Source organism: Boleophthalmus pectinirostris, unplaced genomic scaffold, assembly GCF_026225935.1.
Source record: "Boleophthalmus pectinirostris isolate CB_2022bp ecotype Guang Dong unplaced genomic scaffold, ASM2622593v1 HiC_scaffold_1, whole genome shotgun sequence".
Classification (NCBI taxonomy): Eukaryota; Metazoa; Chordata; class Actinopteri; order Gobiiformes; family Gobiidae; genus Boleophthalmus; species Boleophthalmus pectinirostris.
Genome location: NW_026570970.1, coordinates 16085075 through 16102383, shown reverse-complemented (window position 1 = coordinate 16102383; position 17309 = coordinate 16085075). Strand labels below are relative to the sequence as shown.

Genomic DNA, 17309 nt, shown 5'->3' with positions numbered 1-17309 from the left:
GCTTCTGTATGATTAAATGTACATTGTGTGAACTGAGTCCTAAATGTGCTTTGTGAATTGAATCATACTATTACAAATCTTGCAAACCTCATTAGTGGCAATGCTTGGCAGAAAAATCAAACTTTCCTTCTTTCTTTCAAACTTGTGGCCGACACAATACATGAGGACATTTTTCATTTCCTTGCTTTTGTCTTTGCGACAAAACCAAGGGCAGCAGGCACTTCTTAGTTATTAAACCAATAAACTGTAGTTTTCAGTCTAACTGGATTAAAAAACTATTCTGTAAGTAGTGACTTTTTCAAAAAGTGTCTTTGCCTCTTTCAGTCTTTAAAAGTGCATTGTGTAACTTTTCTGATGGGGGGTCTGTCGAATGCTTTTCTCCATGGAAATGTTATTGGTTTGTCTGGAATGTTTCACAGTATGGCATTAAACCTTTCTATCTTCATGGAGACCAAACCAGACAAAGTTACAGGTCAGATCTGTGGAGAGGCAACCCCGCTCACAGTCAGAATGCCTGTTTTTCTAAGTACTTTTGAGCTATAAAATAATCTGTAATTGAATAAATGTAAGGTAGAACTATTTAATGTCATACTGCAGAACATTCCAGGCAGAGCAACGACATATCCATAAAAACAAGCAGGTGACAGACCCCACACCAAAAATGTACATATTGCCCCTTTAAGAGCTATTAAAATTGGATGCAGTGTTATACATTGTACTCCACTGGGAGCACGGAGAGCGCAGCGCTGTGGGGTCATATGTTTTGCTGAGTCAGGGCCAGTTACAGCTGATGTCAGAGCATGCTGCCCGCCGCTCAGGGGGGTGACGTCAGAGACACTTACATCAAGAGGGGACTTCGAGTACTTGAGGATGCCATTGTCCAGAGCAAAAAAACGCTGTTAAGAGAAAGAAAGGTTAGATTTTAAATTCATACTGCATCAGTTCAGTTGTAACTTATACATACTAATACTGATAAGTCCTGACAAAGGGTGGACTTAAGTGCATGAGAATAAAACACTTTGCTTGGCAGACAGGCTGTTTAGCATTCTGGAGACAGCTGTGCTAGTAGTAGCAGCCTTTGTGACACTGTTTGCTAATGCGCTCACCTTATGCCAGCCTTTCAGTGGCCATTTCCGCTTCTTCAACATAAAACCTTCATGTTTATCAGGCCTCAGGACATTGCTCTGGCCAATCTTCAGCCCCTCAATGATCTCCCAGCTGTCTGCCTCCTAAAAGAGATAAGATAATATAAGATAAGATTAGAGTTCAACCAATACTGTATATTTTTCATGGCCAATGTCTTTACCAATTGTTTAGAATCCATAGCAACTCATGGCCGATAAGCTCTGATGATATTTTTATGATTTTAATGTATTAATTTATGTAACTTAAATTTACTATAAAATCACCCACATTTGTTTAAACCACAAACCTATAAGAGAGCTGTATAGTCCATCTTCATATTAAAGTGTTTTAGAATAAAGCTTTGTGTGTATTTTTAGGCAGCAGATTGACCAAATCTAAATATCGACCTATGCTGGAGGTTTAAGGCCGAAAACTGATACACTAAAAAGACACTATATATTTAGGTAAGATTAGTCTTTTACTTAAACAAAACATACTAAAACTACTACTGTATTCAGGTTTCTTCTGCCCTCTCAGCATTTCCACGCCATTAGCTTCCCCTGACCACGCTGTCCTTCGCGCTACAGGCTCTGTGTATCAAAGTGATGCTTCAGGAGGCAAAGGAGCGAAGGGTTAGGACAGAACAGGTATGAGATTGCACCCGGTTTCACCAGGAGCGAAGAATTGGCAACGGTGGAATCATTGTGACTAGAGCAATATGCCCTTCTCACTGTACTGCCCTGACAGGAGACTGTATTGAGTCGTGTTTTCCAAGCTCACATTTCTGGTGTGTCTTCAGCTGAATGTAGGAGCCAGTGATACCCACAAAGCTTTTCCATCTGAAATACTAATACTAATAGCATGGCATTAAACTAATCTGTCTTGTACTTATTCAACTACAGGTGTTATTTATTGCTCAAAAACATTCATTCTTACTGTGAGTGGGGTCGCCTCTCCACATATCTGTTTTTTGACAATTTTTTCAAAGTCAATTGGAGTCAGAGTTGATGGAGCCAGAAGCGCCCCCATGAATACTTCTTATTTGGTCTGCAGCAGCTAGCGGGTTAGCTATGTCCATTTATATATACAGTCTATGGTTCCACACACACTTGAGGTCACACCTTGCTTTGAGGGACATTTATTTTAAAAAAGCAGCTTGTTTAATGTGAGGGCAGAGGAGAGCGGGGCACATCACTTCTGTAATGAGGTCATGTTTCTTCTTCACAGATTACACTTCTCCTGTCAGATGCTTCATGTATATGCAGAACTTAAATTTAAGCAAATCACACACCACAATCACCACATCAACAAGCATATTATAGTCTTGAGGTGTAGTCATGATGGTACTTGATGGTACGTTCACACTTCACACAGACTTCACAGACTTTATCAAAATTGTGACTAAACTATGACTAATTTAGGAACTAGCCCTGGACTAGATCAAGACCAAACCAAGTCTGCCATCTGTGAATGCACCCAAAGAGGCCATGCTGTTTGAGAACTACTGACTTTTATTTATTTATTAACAGCAAATATACAAATATACAACTGCTGCATACTTAGACTGATCAATATTTCACTAAATCACATGCTCCATTCCACAAATATTGTGGTTTGGAAAAGAGGCTCTAAGAAGTCTGTCTCTCACCACAGATCAATACATTGGTTATTACACAAACCCACAGCTCCATTTGAGCTGATGGCAGAGGCTCTATGATTCGAAACACAGAGGGATTTCAAAGTGAACATGATCTCAGAGATTTTTCTCCACTGTATTTACGTCATCCTGAAGTACACTGCATGTTTTTCTTTATAAACCTGTTTACTACAAAACCATACAGAGCGAGAAGAACTGAACACATTAAAACATCGAACATCAGCTCCTCCCAGTGCCACTCAGTGTGACACACCTGTTAATGCTACAGTGAATGGAGGACACATGTCCTTAGGGGAGACTTAGGCTAAATCATCACTATAAATATCTTTTGTGCAGTGCCTGGTTTGTTTAATTCATTATAGTCCATGAGAGGCCTACAGATGGAGAATTAGGACATTTCACTGCATGAACTCAGCACTGCACAGCCTATTGATCACACAGTTAATGAGTGTCACACTCAATAAATACTACAGAGTGTGTACTGTACATATCAATGGTTGTGTGGACCAGCAAAATGATGATTAGAATAAAAGCATCCTCTAAACTGTAATTAATCAATAGGGGAAATAAACATATTGGCAATAAAAGTTACTGATAAAAATGTATACTATTTTTGTCTTAATTTACTGCGTATTTGTTGATACAGAGTGCAGAAAATGCTTATTAAGTAATGACAGCATAATTAGCGTGGTATACTTAGCATGTAATTATGCAAATGCAGGTGAAGATATTTGAGGCACGAAGTACAACTCTTACCAGTTTAGGGCTTTTACACAATATTGTTATATTTAGTTTTGAACCATTGCGTGAAGGGCTTGTTCCTCAGTGTGCCTGTACAATTAGGCTGTAGCAGCTCAAAGACACAGAGGAAAGAGGATGAATTTGACTGCAGTGTGAGGCTGGCTCAGCAGTTAAGCAGAGAGGAGGAGGAGGCGTGATACATGGATGAGGAGTTAACACCCTGAGAGAGGAGCAGTGTCTCTAATCTAACTCCTCCACCTCCGCTCTGTGAGCTTGTGTGGGGACAGGTCACCACTGACTCAGCACAACACACGATAGTACAAACACCTATCCAAATACAGGTCACCTGACCAGTATGATGGCACAACACCAGGGCAGAGACACTGTACACGCACTAAGAAGAGACTACACCAGCTCCAGCACTTAGTATGTGTCTTCAGTTACTTAATATAATAATAATAATATAGTGTCATCATAATACTTTATACTGTATTGAAATAAATAATAAATAATGGTTGGAGCATACTGGTTAAAGAAATGGGTTCTTCAATTTTCAAAAGTGGAATACAAGTGTGATAAATTCATCATCCATTGTATTATAGGCACACTGATGCATCTGAACACCCTTGAAGGTTCAATATTCACATTTTTGAATGCTGCTGTTGTGCCTGAACTTCATTGTAAATGACAGTATTATCATATGATACACTGTACAATATTATACAGACCACACCACAATCAGCAAAAGACTGACGTGTGTCAGACATGTTCATGAAATCTGTGTGCAAGTACAGGTTTGTTGCCAGAGCTAATGCACAAAGTAAAGTGTGGACCAGGCAACAGTATCTGTGGTGCTCTGCATTCTGCATGTGCTGCCTCTAATTGCTCTCAGGAGAGAGCAGCAGCTGTCAGCAGCTCAGCGGAAAGTCTCATGTATTGACCAGGAAATTTGGGCCTGTTGCTTTTTTCCAACAAGCACAAACCTATTTGATCATTCTTGCAAAAGAGCAAACGTATTTACCTAGGCTCAAATTTAGCATCTTAAACTGAACAGGTTTAACCAAAATAAAGTATATAATGAACATAATTTAGAGTTCTAAGTTCTCAAGTCTTATACTGGGCATTAGTTTCTCTGAAACTAAAGAACTAGCTACCCTGTTACTAACTTCACACCATAGATAGTATAAAGAAGTAGTAGACCAACGAAGTGTGACGTCTCCCCTGGCGTCCATCCCCAGTCAAATCAAGCTCATAAGGCCTGCGGTTACAGAAGCAAATTTGGAGCCGGGTTCCATATGGAATACAAATTTATTTACATACAAAATAGCAAAATAAAAATACCAGGATCATAAAAAGCTGTTAATTCAGTTAATATAAACATTTTAAGACCAAAATGACAAGGCTCACTGTAGTAGTTACAGAGAGAGGAGTAAAAATTTTCAGTGTTAAGTCAATTGGACACAGAGTCGATGGAGCCAAAAGTACTCCCATGCTCACTTCCCATTTGAAATGCGTCCTCTAGAGGGTTAGCTATCTCCATTTATATATACAGTCAATGCTTCATACATTTGCACTTTTTTCACTCCGAAAAGAGTCCACTGTTACCCTGAATATGGATTTTTCACAGCTTGACCATTTTGCTTCGTCATGACTATGAGCAGCTGCATCCACTAAGAGTTAAATCCCAATTAAATGTTAATGAGTCCCAAACCATAGCGACTTATCTTTAGCTCCTGATCAGGCAGGTGTGTGGAGCTAAATGGAAGCTGCAAGGAGAAGCTGGGGCTGTTAATATCTAAACAGCTTTGGTTAGCCCAGGACTTCATTAAAAAGAGATGAAAAGGGATTACACACCAGAGTCCTACAGGATGGAACACTGACAAGGGGCTACAGTATATTACACTATTTTCTGATGTATGTTATAATGTTGTTTCCCCATCAAAAACATACCTGGAGTTGTGTTTTGTTTCATTCACACAAGTTTAACACACAAACCCTACATATTTAGGCTGAGTTCTTCTCTAAAATGGAAAATATTCTGTTCTACCTTGTGATATCATGTGGTAATACAAGTGCTCCACTGTGTTTTTAAACTCCTTAAACCTTCACTAGAATAATTTGGATGATTTCAGGCCTAGAATTGTTGATCTCTACTGAACTAATGGTTAAAGGTAGCTGTTACCTTGAAAGCTACCACTTCATGACATCAAAAGGTGGAACAGAGCATTTTGAGCTTTGGCGATATAGAAAGACTGATAATAAAGGATTTCTAAAACATGTGTGAATGAAACAAAACACAACCCTGTATATTTATGATGAAGTAACAAGATTATAACATGGCTAAAAGCTCAAAAGAGTCAATATTGTGTAATATTCATAGACTGTAGAGTATATATGAGTGGACATACCTAACGCTGTAGCTGCCGTGTGCCAAACAGAAAGTGTTTCAGGAGGCTCTTCCGGCTCCTTCTGACCCTGGCTCCAATTGCCTTACATTGAGATCTTGTCACCCCTCTCCCTGTAACTGCAGCAGTGAGCCTTGTCATTTTGGTGTTAAAATGTTCGTATTAACCCGCTCTACATGATCCTGAATTGTTTTTCACTATTTTGTCCATCAAAAAAATCCTACTCATAACGTACAGCCTGGCTCCAGATTCGCTCCTATAACCGTTAGCATCATGAGCGGCGCTGAATGCTATGGTTGAAGTCACACTCGCTTAGTCCACTTCTTTATACAGTCTATGGTAATATTGTACCTTTAAAAATAATGAAGCAATATGTACATTTCAGTACATATAACAAGATTTTGCTCAAGTCGAATATTTAACTTGGTCTCAGAGTTGCCAGTCCAGTGTCTGTCTCCTTTGGCGCCTTCCAGAGAGTGCCACATGTCCAGCGGAGCCCAGAGTCTCCAAGCATCGCTCATGAAATATTAACGAAGCGCGTCCAACGGAAAAGCTATGATGTCAGAGATTCCAGTACTGGTGTCCAGTTTCCGCAGCTATGGTGACGCAGTGGCTCAGCGGGGTAAGGAGGAGAAAAGAGAAGGGGGAGGCTCACACGGTCTGGATTGGGTTAAATTTAAGTGCTTGACCCGTGAACTGTGAAATAAGAGTGGTGTAGCTGGCTACGAAAGTATCTCATTTACATAATAATACACAGTGAGGTCTGCACAAGGATAGCTGATTAGTCATCTCAACCGTGGAGGAGCTCGAGGGCATTTTATTAATGATTTTTTTTCTAACTAGTAATGATATTTGTATGTGGAAAAGTGCTGAGTCAGGCCCTAGGCAAGTGGTCTGAGTCTCATTTACAGGAGAATGGCTTATCGGGAATATAAAATCATTTGTTGTATTATTATGTAAACATACAGCCAGATATTTTCCTAATTGATTGATATTTCCATTTTAATTATTACCTATTAAGACACACTAGGGACGCACTGGGGAGTATGACACATGGGCACAATGAGACTGGGGCAGCTAAAAAAAAATATCAGTGCCAAATATTGTCAAAATTTTCTATACTGGATCAATACTGATATGGCTGGGAAACCTTTCCGATATCACAGATGCCAATATTGGAACTGATATAGTGGTATATTGCCCATCCCTAATTGTAATTATATAAATAGACCTTATTGGTTCAGTGTTATTAGAACAAAGTAAATTAAGGCACTGACACTCACATATGTTTAGTTTAGTTAATAGTAGTTTAGTTTTAGTATATGCATTGATCAAATTGGTTAAATTTTGTATGTGGCCAATGTTTACAAATTGAAGATGATTAATTCTGGCATTCGTAAATTAAATTAAATCTTGGCTTTACCTGTAGCAAAGATTGACACAGAACAGCTTTGACAGACATCAGGATAACATCATCTTTAGTCTCGATTGCTGCTGCTCTATTGTTACAGCCATTCAAAGTGCATCTGTCTGGCGCATGTAACTTTATAGACGTACCTGCCGACTGTCCCTCTGGGAGGAGGAGGAGGACGAGGCGCTCTTGTGCACGGGGGTTGAGGTCTTCAGAGGAGTGGAGCCCCTGTCCTCAGAGCTGAATGCGCGGCCGTGGGGCAGGCGCGTTGGGGGGGGCTGGCACTGCTGGTACTGGGACATGGTGGGTTTTGGTGAAGGGGAAAGGGGGGTCTGTGGTCCCTCAGCGCTCAGCCCGCATCAGGAGCATCCTCTGGGGCAGTATACTTCCTTCTGGTCACTGCTCGCTCCTCATCTAAAACACAAACAACAGTTACTGCTTACAATTCTTGAACAGGGATGCAACAATAATCGAAATATAGTGATATTGTATTGTCAAAAATATCGAATCACAAGTCTCTCTGCTTAAATTCATTGATATGGTGCAGCATCAACTAAAAAAGCAGGGGGAACTACATAGACCATGATCCTTTGTTCCATTTCTACACAGACAGCATGAAGAAATTATGTTATTAAAACCTTTTAAATCTTAGTTCTTTAGGTTATGACAGACCCAAAGGACTGGGAAGGGATTTTAAAAGGAAAAAGTAACATATTCACAATTTAGTGAGCCTCTACAAAATATCATGACATGCATATCGTGAAAATATGGTATTGAGGTATTTGGATATCAATATATCTCAGTTCTTTACCATTTAGAATTTGAGAAAGACGGACGTAACTATTAGCCTAAATCTCCAGCACAGTTTTGGCCGACCTGCTGCCTAAAGAGTCCAACCAAAGCTTTATACTAACACTTTAAAGGTACATTGTGTAACTTTTCTGATGAAAGGTCCGCTCACTACTCATATTCATGGAGGTGTTATTGCTTTGCATGGAAGGTGCCACAGTATGGTATTAGACTTAGCTTTATCCATAAAAACAAGCATGTGACACCTCCAAGTTAACTTACAGGCCAGATCTATGAAGAGGGGACCCCACTCAAAGTTAGAATGCATGAATATCAAGATGTTTTTGAGCAATAAAAACAACATTAATAGAATGAATGCAAGATGGATAGTTTTAAAGTGATATTGTGGAATTTTTGAGAGGAATACATTGTCACATGGACAAATAGAAGAACAAATATAAGAACACCTGAATGCTAGTTTCTGTTGATCAAAATGCTCTGGCAAACTGTTTTTCAGACTGAACCATGCTTAAATGTGGAGCTCTGTGTAAGCTCTGAATAGCCAATTGTTTTGAACAGCGTAAAATGTAAAGCTGTGGAATCCTGTGACAATAGTGGGATGCAGGCAGCTCTTTGTGATTGTGTTGACAAAAATATAATGTACATTTGCAGCAACCAATTATTATCGCAGAAAACAAGTCGAGGCAGTACACTATGAAAAGTGTGTTTTGAACAATTATACAGAACATCAACGTACAAAGTAATGTTGGTCGCTAGGAACTGTACTGGACCTGCATCACATAGTAGCTATTTCTTTCTCAGGATGTTTCAGCGATTTTCCGCCTCAAATCAATGCAATATAATCCAGCGGTTCTAACAGGAACAGCAAACAAATCAGTGTCTGTGAAAAGGCATGCTCCTCAGCACCTGTACAGTCCAGCGCTCCACTCCTCACTTTATTACTCTGCACATTGTCACTGATCAAACAGCATTCACTTGTTATTATCCAGAGAAAAGTCTGTCTCACAGTCTTTCAGGAATGCCCTCAGTCAAATCCCCTCACAGATTCACACTGGAGCCTGCAGCTTTGCCTTTTAGATATTTTCTTATCACACTTACTATTACTGATGGACACGTTAATTATATTTACAAGAACCACTCCTGATTACTTATCAGCAAAGTCAACAGACTTCCACAACTCTGATTAAAACACTGGCCAGAGTTACCGCGGTTACATCTGATGTAATTAAAACAAATGGCAGCTGGCAATAAAAGTGTAATGTTGTGTGGCATTCTCATGCAACCAAATTACAGCTCAGTGAATGCTGGTCATTATTTAGTCAATTCAAGAGAGCTTTGCAAGTTTCCATTTGGCAACACAGACCAGCAATCATAATTCAGATTCAGTTACTTAGCAAATGTATACTATCTACTATAATGTTATTACACTAAAATTGTTAAAGATTTCAACTGTAAACAACATATTTATGGGCTGAATATATGTCCTATACGAGAACAGTTTTATGCTGCAGTGGAACATAAACAAGGCTAGAAGGACAAACCTCCCCCACAGCATTAAAGCTAAAGCTGTTTATAGACAGTAATGCAGACACTACAAAATCTGACAATAGGTAATTGTCATAGGGTTGTCAACAGTACTAATCAATGCCAAAACCTAAAGTATCAAATGCAATAATAAAAAAAAATCACATGAAATTGACAACATTAGATAGGTAAGTTAATATAAGACTACATAGTAACCTTAGAGGAAGTTCTAATATATTGTTTTGAAAATTACATGGTAGTGTTGTCTAATAATGCTTTATTTTTATATTACCATACGACCTTATCTGTGTAATCCTTCAGTCATCCAGACAAGCTCCATAGTGGTCTATAGGCATATACTATCTATGTGCTCTTATACTTGTTCTGATACAACTCAAAATTATTCTAGAAAAGGTTAATTTCTGTCCTGTGAATGTGACTTTTTTAGTATCGATACCTGCTCAAATTAGTAGCTAGTTTTGATACTAATGAAGAATTTTATTATTAGTTGATTGGTATTTGATTTTCAGTACTTTTGACAGCCCTATTCTCTGTCTAAAAATAGTTTGATCATCACTGTGATATCAAAACGGTATCAAGTAGAAAGTCTTTTCCTCAGTATCAAAATCTGAAAGTTTTAATTTTTTTTTTTTTGTGTAAGTAAGGATTTATTTGTTGCTATATAACTTTTTTTTTTTTCCCACACAACATCTGAAATAAATGATCTGTTTGAGAGTCTTAACAAATGAACTTTGAAAAAGAACATGACTCAGTTAGGCCTGTCACGATAATTACTATATTGGGTTATCGTTCAGTACAGTATGAAAAGTGGAACAATATTTTATGGGGGTCAGTATGTATTGTGTGTTTGATTTATTTGCATTAGTGGGAACATTTTTGGTTATTTTTTGGCTATATTATAAGATTTGAGCAGTAAAAGGTTGAATAAATAGCTAGTATGACTCATAACAGATGCAACTTAAGCACTAAAGCGTTTCATTCTACTGTATTTATAGCAGCTCATGATTTTACCAAAATATTGTACATTTAAAACAGTTTTTGTGGTTTAAATCTGCTCGTTTTTTATGTCAGTTGAACACATTTCTTTCAGAATTATCATTTATCTATATTTTCTTCAGCAATATACCACCTTTCAAAATTTGTTATAATGACAGGCCTAAAATCAATGCTGCTTTTTGTTCGTACTATTTTACAATCTTTGTGGTAAGAGTCTTGATGAGAATTCCCTTTATAACTATGAACCCCCCGCTCACTCTCTCACCGTGCAGAGAGCAAACCAACACGTGTTTGAGATGTTTTCCTCTGTGCGGTTAGGGAGCGCGCACTGAGCATACTCACTGCATAATCTATAATTCAGATCCTCTCGTCATCATCATGCCTGGCCTGTCTTAAGCCAACCTGGATATAAGCTGCTAAACCCGAAGCACAATATTAGACTACTCACTGCTTGACCTAATAAGGAAACAAGTGTCATCACAGTCTATATAAGTGAAAAAAGTGCTGTCTTTTCTAATGTACTTTGTATAAACCCTTTGACTTTGAGTTTGCCCTTTTAAATTCTTGAATGTCTTTCTGATATAAATGAGAGACTTTATGTGATTTTTGTGTTAAACAAGCATAAAAGCACTTATTTGTTGTTTAAAGGTCCTATATTACACAAATTAGACTGTTATTACCGCATCAAAAACATACCCAGAGTTGTGTTTTGTTTCATTCACACCTTTGAGTAATCCTGGTTTATTAGTCTATTTTGTCTACAACTCCAAAGCTCAAAATGCTCTGTTCTACCTTGTGATGTCAGGAAGCCATAGTTTTAACAACTCCTTTTACCTTTTGTTCAGTAGACATTGGCAATTTCAGGGCTTAAATGATTCTAGTGAAGGTGTATGGAATTTAAAAACACAGTGGAGCACTTGTAACAGGAAACAAAACATAGCTAAAGGTATGTTTATGATAAGGAAACAACATTATAACATTCATCAGAAAATAGCGTTATATGGGCCTTTTAAGCATATAAGTCATGTTATGTCTTGTCTTGTTCATTAACCAATTTATTCAATGATGTGATTGATGAATGAGAGAAAAACTCTGTATACATTCTTTGCCATATCATTGACTAGTGACTGATCCTTATAACTATTTTAAATGCAGGGGTCTTTGCCTTAACTTTTGCTATACTTCCTGTTTGACTATACTGTTTGTGATCTTACATCATGTATGGCTCAAGGACATAGCTGCAAGATGAACTGCAATCTTCCCATCTTGAAATGTAAACAGCAATTACATGCACATAACATTATTTATCATTGCAGTAAAATAAAGGGAAAATGGTAGCTGGTAGAGGTCTCAGTAAGGGTCAAAAGCCTATGACAAATAAAAAGATAATCTAACTGCAGTAGCTCACAGCAGTATGCTCGTAATCTGTAAAATACAGAAGAAAACAGACATGAGGTTTAGTATCCTAAGAAGTGAAACGGCTTCACATCCTCAAACTACAACTTTTATATTGTAGGATGTGTTACATATTACACAAAGTTGACTCTTGTGAGCTTCAAGCCACGCTGCTGCCAAATCAAAAACACTCCTGGAGTTGTGTTTTGTTTAATTCACACATGTTTGAGTATTAGTCTGTCTGCATCTCCAAAGCTCAAAATGCTCTGTACCACCTTGTGATGTTATGTCATATTAACAACTACCTTTTATCTTTTGTTTATTAGAGATTGCTGATTCCAGGTTTGAACTTATCCAAATGATTTTAGTGAAGGTGTATGGAGTTTAAAAACACAATGGAGCACTTATTTTACCACATGACATCACAAGGTTGAACAGAGTGTTTTCAGTTTAAGAGAAGAACACAGTCTAAATATGCAGCATTTGTGTGTTAAACATGTGTGACTGAAAGAAAACACAACTCCAGGTATATTTTTGATGAGGAAACAACATTATAATATCAATCAGAAAATCTTTAATCTCCTGAAAAATTCTTAAAGTAGAAGGAAATGTTTACACAGTCCTGCCATGATCCAAGCCACCCACAACTTGACCTTATCGACCCGCGCTCACTGTACAGGCTGGCTAATGTCCCCCTCTATGTTGCATAATTAACGTAGATAAAGCAGACTCATGTCCTAAGGTAGTATTACGAAGCAGTTAAGGATGACAGTTGTCTTAATTTACAAGGCTAATAATGCACATTGATCTGTACAACAATGTTTTGACTGTTAACTGGAGGTAGGTGTCATGTGTCAGACTACATGAAGTCACATCGTGTATAGCATTGTGCAAAGGATTACACTGTTGTTTTGATTCTGAACAAGCTATGCTAAAAATAAATCAACTCATATGCAATTATATTTACCACGTCACTGTTCTTTCACAAAATCAAGGGTGAAAACATTGGTCAAAGAAATGAGATAGGAACACCTTGAACGGGACTGGGCCAAGAAATAAATGGGAAAATCAATCATGCCTGCTAATGAACGCAGTGTTTTCAAGAAGCCATTCCCATGTACATTTAATCTGATTTCAAGTTAGTCAAGCATCTGCAAAGTCACTGTTTGACCTTCATGAAACCAGTTTTTATTTATGGTTGAAGAAGACAACAGCAATACAAGTTTACTTTAAAAAGAGTTTCTATTCCTGTAATGACAGAGCTATAACATGGATGGTAGGTCAGTATCAAAGCAGATAAACAGGCTGTCTGGAAACATACCTTACGCCATAAATACGTATACATCGATATCTTATAGAGGCTTAGCCAACATTAAAATGTACAAATATAGATTAGTTCATCAGTGAAAGTCTCTGTGACGCATTACGTCTACTGTAAGCTATGCTACACTAACGATAAGAGCCAGGAAGAGTTGGCTGATCAATGATCACCACTGACAGACCCTCTTGAACATTTGGGGGACGCTGTCTCCATGAAGGTTCCGTAGAGGACCTTTAGCAGCTTGCTAAGAGTCAAGAGTCGTGTCTGACTGACTGGTCCTTGGTGATTCACTCAGGATGCACACGGAGATGCTGCCTCTGAACAGCGGCCAAACAGCCCGGCACATTGCACAGCACTGTCACGAAATGCTTCTTAATCTCCTTAATTATCCATAAAATATTAATGGCTCATGAAAGGTCTAAACAGGAAAATATGATTTCCTTACCACAAATACGATGTAATGACCATGTCTTAAGTGTTCTTGGCGCAGGAAACAATTGAGCCGTCCCCTTGACTGGGCAGACTCCGAGCTTTTCAAACACCGATGGCTTCCATAAACGTCCACAGCAAAACTCTGCTTTACACCTTGACTTGCTCGCAGTAACCGAGAGTCACGGCAGTGGAAAGTGCTGTGTTAGCCCGTTTCCTTGAATGCGGGCTGTGGTGATGCTCGGCTCAGGTGAACTGCACTCGGCGCTCGCTCCTCCCTGCAGCAGCAGCAGCGGCGGCGGCGGCGGCGGCACAGGCTTTGAGCGGGAACGAATCACCGGTCTGGATCACAGAGAGCGGATCGAGAATGCGCGGAAAATACGGCACCGGAGCAACCCTAAAGTGGAACGGAGTGACGCATGTCAATGAGACTCCTCTGGGGGCAAATTATGGATTTATATGGGCAACTAGAGGTAAGGTAAATTGTCTCTATGGTTTAGTTAAACACAGCATTAAACAGCATTTCACAAGCTGAATTAAAGCTTTATCTCTCATCGTTCATTATGACCTTACTTTAGCAGTTAGCAAGCAATAACCCCAGACAAGAAAACATGTGCAATTAGCTTACCTTACCGATGTAGTTTGGTAGCAAAAATGTGTTGCCCAGGACAGACAGTAAACACATAGTGGATAGAAATAAACTCCATCTACATTCTGCGGCAAAATTTAAGTTGTACATATGTATATTTAAGAAAACCCCCTAGATTTTTTCTTCATTTGTTAATAAACTCTTGGACATGTAAAAGAGAAAGCTAGTTAGCCCACTTATTTTCAGTCAAATCAGGGTCACATAGGCCTAAAATTCACAACATTTTAATAAGCCTTTTATACCTCTTGCCTTGTATATCTAAAGCATAAAGCAAGAAAATAAATCACCATTCAGGGAACAGAAGGAAGGATGGGTTAATGAAATCATCCCACATGAGGATGAATTCAGACATTTCTTTCTCTTTCCCTTTTTTAGATTTTACAAAACTGATTTGTTCATTTAGGCTAAACTCAATTTGGGTGATCAAAAGCTTTTAAAACTGCCTGTTGTCACTTTATTACAGTCTTTGTAAGAAAATTAAAGATAAGACTTTTGGTAATACTAGTTTAAACTTTGTCGCTCACTAACTACTAGTTTTATTTGAACTTTTATCCGTGTATCCCGTGTATCCTTGACACTAGATGACTTTTCTAACTTGAGTGTCGTAATCGAACGTGATGAAAGAGTCAGCTGACTTATCGACGTAATGACTGACGTAACTTTGCGGAAAGAAACCACGTTGGTGTGCGCCTGCGCTCTTTTACTGGAGTCGTCTACCCGGCACGAGGACAAGACAAGTCTCTTTTTAAAGCTTAACTGTGATTATTTGACCGGTAAGTCACTCTTCAAATATCACTTTTGATTTGTTTCACCGAAGGTTTCAAAGTAATTTCCCTTCCAACTCAGCACAGTCAACTTAAATGCCACAAATCTCAATCAGTTTCATTGTGTGTTGTGACCTCTAATTTTGAAATGTCCAACAAGGACTTAACTTCCAATTATACTCCTAAATTTGGCATTTACTATGTAACCTGCTATTATTTAAATGGTTTACGTAAAGTAATTTTAATAGAACTTGTTAAAAAATAGTTCAGAATATACGCTCTATAGAATAACTTCACCTCTTGGTTAGCATTAGCTTAGCATGAGATGCTTTTGCTTTTGATTTAGGCTTTAACTCGAGTTCAAATAATTCATTTTTTCATTTTATTAACACCTAGAACATGCCTGGAGATATTAATAAAGGAAAAAAGGCCTTCGTTCAGAAGTGTGCCCAGTGCCATACTGTTGAGGAGAACGGGAAGCATAAGGTCGGTCCAAACCTTTGGGGGTTGTTTGGACGTAAAACAGGCCAGGCAGAGGGCTATTCCTACACAGACGCCAACAAAAGCAAAGGTAAGGACTTTGAATCCACAGTCATACATGTTGTCCTTCTGTATAATATGACATTTACATCTTGATTTCTTTCATTTCAGGTATTGTTTGGGATGAGGACACCCTAAATGTGTATTTAGAAAACCCAAAGAAGTACATTCCTGGAACTAAGATGATCTTTGCTGGCATCAAAAAGAAGAATGAAAGAGTTGATCTTATAGCATACCTGAAGTCTGCAACTTCATAAAGAACTCTGTTCGCATGTTATTTTATCTGTATCGTTAATATCAAAATCCTGCAAATATGACAACCACAGTGTTTTTTGGCATCTCGACTCGCTGCATGTATCACAGCTCTACCTCCAAATTCAAAACTTACTTTTTTTTTCTGCCTTAACTATTTTTCTAAATAAGTTATTGAAATTCTTCAACAGAATATTATGTAGGAAGGTTGGCTGTCATAATGGTTTTAAGAGCTGTGATCTTGTAGAAACCTAGATATAGCAGTAGTATTTACTACATGTTTCTTTGATGTTATGAATCTATTTTAAATGTTTTCTAACTGTGCCCTTTAGTCCACCACAGGGCAACTGTATCATATAATGAATTAAATTTATTAAAAATTACACTAAATGGACCTAGCATTTACTTTTGCTGTTGATCTAACAATGCATGATTGTTGTTTTTAAAACTTTTTTTTTTTTATTTTTGCGTGTCTTGAAAGGGTGTCAGTTTAAAATATCTGACTTTTGGGAGACTAATGATTTTTGGCAAAAATTAAATGGTTATGTTTTTGACTACAACCAAGTCAACTGTACTGAATTAGACTCATCTGTTGTGGGGTTCGAAAATGCATCTTGTAGCGCCATCTTGTGCGTACATCGTTTTACTGCATCACACTATCTTTACTGTGATTTCCATAAGGAAATTAACTAATGCAGAACTATATTGGCTATTACTTGGGTTTCCTGTAAAAATAATTTTTAGCTCATTCTGGACGAATTTGTCTAGCGTAGACTATTTGGCCGAGGCAGACATGGTAGGCTGAAGTGATAGGCCTATTTATTTTATAGGCTAGAAATCAACAGTGCATGTACTGTATAATTACATTTTGAAGCTCTCTGGAAAATGAAAATAAGGTAAATCAAGTCAGAAATCCATGATCATTAAAACAACTGAGTTCCTGTGCGTGACGAAGCGCGTCAGCGGGACCGAGCCAACCACAACCAGCGTCACTGCGCACTAAAAGTCTTCACAACATTGGAGAGCGCTGGAGTCTATGTGATTCCCAAAGCCTGCTGTGACGGTCAGCTGCAATTCAAAGGTGTAGTGCCAGTGCAGCCTTTTCTGCTCTGGTTTCATTTAGACTCCCCGAATGTGCTGAAGGATGGAAGTGCGCGCAAAGGAAGCCTTTGCGCTCCTGAGTGGACTTTGGAAATGTATGGAGAGCCTCAAAGGGATCCCCGACACAAAAGAGCCTGAAAGTTGGGGTTTTACAATGAAACCTTACTT

At 38.4% G+C, this 17309-nt stretch overlaps 2 protein-coding genes across 3 annotated transcripts in view; one reads left to right on the top strand and one right to left on the bottom strand.

Moving 5' to 3' along the window:
- osbpl6 (oxysterol binding protein-like 6) overlaps window positions 1-13992 on the bottom strand; it is a 34978-nt gene extending 20986 nt beyond the window's left edge. For both annotated transcript variants that reach the window (XM_055152294.1, XM_020931825.2), the window contains exons 1-4: window positions 13852-13992; window positions 7486-7753; window positions 1107-1229; window positions 843-896 (exon numbers count right to left, since the gene is read on the bottom strand). In XM_055152294.1, the coding sequence (XP_055008269.1) occupies window positions 843-896; window positions 1107-1229; window positions 7486-7641 (333 nt within the window). In that variant the 5' untranslated portion in view covers window positions 7642-7753; window positions 13852-13992. The remainder of the gene's footprint in view (window positions 1-842; window positions 897-1106; window positions 1230-7485; window positions 7754-13851) is intronic.
- Window positions 13993-15097: 1105 nt separating this feature from the next.
- On the top strand, window positions 15098-16434 carry LOC110166606 (cytochrome c-b-like). Its single transcript, XM_020931880.2, has 3 exons — window positions 15098-15257; window positions 15645-15819; window positions 15900-16434. Exons 2-3 carry the CDS (start codon window positions 15648-15650, stop codon window positions 16043-16045), a joined length of 318 nt encoding a protein of 105 aa, XP_020787539.1. The 5' UTR covers window positions 15098-15257; window positions 15645-15647; the 3' UTR covers window positions 16046-16434.
- The last annotated feature ends 875 nt before the right edge of the window (window positions 16435-17309 follow it).